At 41.6% G+C, this 4,122-nt stretch overlaps 1 protein-coding gene across 1 annotated transcript in view; it reads left to right on the top strand.

Annotated features, from left to right (window-relative positions):
• Positions 1-2,962, top strand: part of LOC109892343 (hsp90 co-chaperone Cdc37-like 1) — a 52,040-nt gene extending 49,078 nt beyond the window's left edge. The window contains exon 8 of the mRNA XM_020484820.2: positions 1,309-2,962. Coding sequence (XP_020340409.1) covers positions 1,309-1,428 — 120 coding nt within the window. The 3' untranslated portion in view covers positions 1,429-2,962. The remainder of the gene's footprint in view (positions 1-1,308) is intronic.
• Positions 2,963-4,122: the final 1,160 nt, after the last annotated feature.

Below are 4,122 nucleotides of genomic sequence, written 5' to 3'. Positions count from 1 at the left end.
TCTAACCCCTTTACACTCCAATGGAAGATTCGGTCACTGATAAATGCATACATTGGAACACAGTGACTGTACAGTAACATGCTCTGCCTCACAGCACTAGGCTTTTGACTGACAGCCGTTCTGAACTTGAGCACTGCACGCTACATTAAGTTGCCCCCCCATCCCTCCAACTTAATTGGGCAACTTTAGCAAATGTTTTTGTTGTCTTAGTGAGGGGAAATGCTGTAAATTTAGGAATATGAGACAATGATGATGATAAATACTGCATTAATGTCAATAGAAGCAAGCCAAATACCCATGATTCCTAATGTGCACTTCACATTTCATATCATAAAACTCCGGTCATATACAGTGTCAACATGTATAATCACCGTTTGATGTACAGTTACAAGATGACATGGCGTCATACCCTGGGTTGTTCTGAACAGAATGAGCCCATGTTTCTTTATGTAAAGAGGGTTTTCCGCGGTACACGCACCTAAATGCACTTATGACCCCTTTGTGTGCACTCCAAAAGGATATTTTTCCCTGAATTGCATTGTGAAAGCCTAACACATATGTCCTATTTTATAACTAAGCTAGTCTCGTTGGCAATATAACAAGCTTTTAAAGGATGCCCATCTGACCCGGATTGTGATTTATAATGGACCGTTTTTAGAGTGCAATAAACATCAAGTCATTCTGTGATTGCGGGGATGCGGGGTTGCATTCCAAACACAACTATTACAAGTGTGCTTGCTGTAGTTCCTCAATGGTCCAGCTATGAGGGCTCAAATAAGTATTTTAGAATTGTAGACTCTCCATGTACTGTGCACACTTTGGAGAAGTGTGTAGGGTTAACTGATTAGGACAGCTCGTGACGTCTCCTAAATATCTGTCGACAAGGTGAGACTCTTATGACAAAAAATGTTTCATGCATAGCTTTTATTTTTACCCTTAAGAGTAGGAGTAAAATGTCTCCTCAGAACTTACAACCAATTATCTACTCTGAGGCACTTTGTGGATACGGGCCCAGCACTCCTATTCTGAGAGGGTTGTTGAATACTGGTCCTGATGAATGCTGATGAAATGGGGAATTATCAGTGTTAGTGCCACAGAGCAGGTGGATTATCGTCCCAAACTACACACTTCCCAGGGGAAATGGTGTTTGGAACAGGCAAGCTTAGAACTAACCCATAAAGATGCATTAATCATATTGTATACGGGTGTCTGTTTCTTCTTTAGATTACTCAGTTATGGCTTCTTGCATTTGAAGTTATTTTGGTTCTCTCTCGTGAGTTGAAGTTGCTGTTTTGGTTGTACCACCAGGTGGCAGAGTACCATGTGAAGCGTTGTCTGGAGTCTGGCTTGTGGACGAACAAAGAAGGGAGACGGTCCAAGGAGGAAGTTAATCCAGAAACAGACGACCTGCGCATGATGGAGACATAACGACTGTGGTGCACGCTCCCTCCATCTCTCCAATAGGAAAAGGGCTGAGCTCCCCACAGAGACTTATTTTTGTATGCAGCAGAATCTGCGCCTGAATGTGTCTTGCACTTTATATTTGTTCAAAACAATCTATTTAAAGAAGGTGAGTGGTAGGTATTTTGAGGCACTTACCTTTTCTCAGATAGCTAGAGTATCTCTACTCATGTCATATCTCGAATGTTTTAGCAGAGTGAACCTTGCTTTGTAAGGAAGTCATCTTTACACATGAACTACTTCAAACTTTTGAGAATTGTTTTTGTTTATATATTTTGGGGTATTCCTGTGACTCCTTTAATCAACCTTATGGGTGTGAAGAAGGGAGAGAACAGTCCATCTACATTAGGCTTCACAAGTAGGAAGTCTAGTGGTTAAGAGCGTTGGGCCAGTAACAGAGAGATTGGCCGTTCTGCCCTTGACCAAAGCAGTTAACCCCCAACAATAACTACGGGCGCCAACGACATGGACGTTGATTTAAGGCAGCCCCCCCCCCCGCACCGCACCGCTCTGATACAGAGGGGTTGGATTAAAAGCGGAAGACTCATTTCGGTTGAATGAATTGTTGGGAAAATGACTAGGTATCCCCCTTTCCTTCCTTTAGTAGGAGGGGAAAAGCCTGAGCATTACAATCAAACTTGCTCTTGTCGTAAATAAAAGTGCACCATGTTTTGGTTGAAGAAACAAGAGGCCTAATCCTGGAGTCCTATTTCTGCAGTCTCTAACGTTCTGTCCAACACCACTGAGCCACTAGTGCATGTGGTTAAAACTGTCTTAGACACGTGCAAACGCTCTGGGCCCATATTCACAAAGCGTGAATAGGAGTGCTAGTCTAAGGTCTGGCCCCCCCTCCACCCTCTAATTCATAATGGTTTAAAAGGTCTGCCCCCTCCCCCTCTAATTCATAATGGTTTAAAAGGTCTACCCCCCCCCCCCTCCCCCCTCTAATTCATAATGGTTTTAAAGGTCTGCCCCCCCCCCCTCTAATTCATAATGGTTTAAAAAGCTAAACTGATCTCAGATCAGCACTCCTATTCTGACACTCTGGATGAGGGCCCTGTGCTCTTTCAGCTCCTGTGTGTCCAGTTTGTCATTAGGACAATATTTAATGGCGATATACTACCATGGTAGTATAATGACGACTTCACTATGCAAAGCAATGAGTTTGCTGTTATTACTTTTGTTACTGCTGGTCACTCATCCTCAACCAACACTCATAAAATGTCTTGCTCTGTCCATCACAGAAGAATAAGCTTCTCAACATATCAATGTATGGCTGCTAAACTCAACTGCTCACATATTTGATTGTGACACTGGAAACAACCTGTAGAACTTACTTTGGCTGCCATAACGTGAAAACATCCTGTACTAGTCTGTGCTGTTTGAAATAGAACCGCTTTAAAACAACTGTGCAGGGTAAATGGCTATAATACGTTAGGTCTACCTGAACACATTTTAAACGTTCTGCAAAAATCTAATGAAATAAATGAATTGAAATCTGTTTTGTTGCTTTTCACTTTTTTTTTCATAAAGTTATAATAAAATCTTATCGGCCTGATCAGTCTCTTCCAGATAGTGAGACTCGATAATAACTTATTACAGAACAAGTATATTATTTAAGGTACTGTATATTCATACATTTATGGATATTTAACAGTCATTTATCTCTGATTATCAAAGAGCTAATCTCGGGGTAACCCAGAACTAAAGTCTGCTTGATTAAATTCTGGGTCCGTGAGATGCTAGAACGAGGAGCTCCATCCTCTCTCTGCAAGTTATGGTCCTGAATGACTTGCCTTTCCAAAATCTGAAAAAAAATGGTAACACCTCAGAAGTTGTGATTTGTCCAAATAACCAGTGATGGAAACAAATGAGGCACCAGAACTATAGCTGCTCATTATCTATCAGTGCTCATAATAGATTGCATTATGTGTTTATGTATTCTGCCTATGAGAGATTATCAAAGAACAGGTCATAATGTGCTACAACAATACTGCATATAATAGCTTTTCAATATAGCTTTTTCAGTATAGACACAGCCATTAGATGACAAATCTATACTCAGACCAAATACACATAAACAAAGTGTATAAATCATTAGGAATAGCTGCTCTTCCCATGACAGACTGACTAGGTGAATGCTGTGATCCCTTATTGAGGTCACCTGTTAAATCCTAAACCCACTTTACATAGAGACTGGTTAAAGAAGGATTTTTAAGCCTTGAGACAATTTGAGGGGGAAAGATATTTACGCCGGTGTGGCCATGAGGTGAGTGGGTAAGATGGAGGGGGGGAAATGAGAAAAGTGGAACATGTTTTGAGTTAATATGGAGTGGTGGATCACAGAGCTTTTGGAAGAGCTACAGAAGGAACTTCAACGTGACATGAGTGAGGATAAATTAACTGCAATGGCAGGTGCGGCGAAGACCGAGTTTGAGCCTTGTCCTGATGATTCTGACTCGGTGTGAATTTTGGAGAGACTGGATCCTTGCCTTCTGGCTGATCATTATTTGGTGTCAGGTTGGGTCAATGAAAGTGACTAATTGGCCCTCTTGCATTTCTCAAAGAGGGCGTGTGCTCCGCACTACACCAATGGGAACAAGAACACTGGCTTGGCCTTAAGTGTTGAAGGATTAACAGAAGTTGAAGTTACCCGGTGTC

This window comes from Oncorhynchus kisutch, linkage group LG6 (assembly GCF_002021735.2).
Source record: "Oncorhynchus kisutch isolate 150728-3 linkage group LG6, Okis_V2, whole genome shotgun sequence".
Taxonomy (NCBI): Eukaryota; Metazoa; Chordata; class Actinopteri; order Salmoniformes; family Salmonidae; genus Oncorhynchus; species Oncorhynchus kisutch.
Note: the sequence above shows the minus strand (reverse complement) of the source record. Positions and strands in the feature narration are given on the sequence as shown.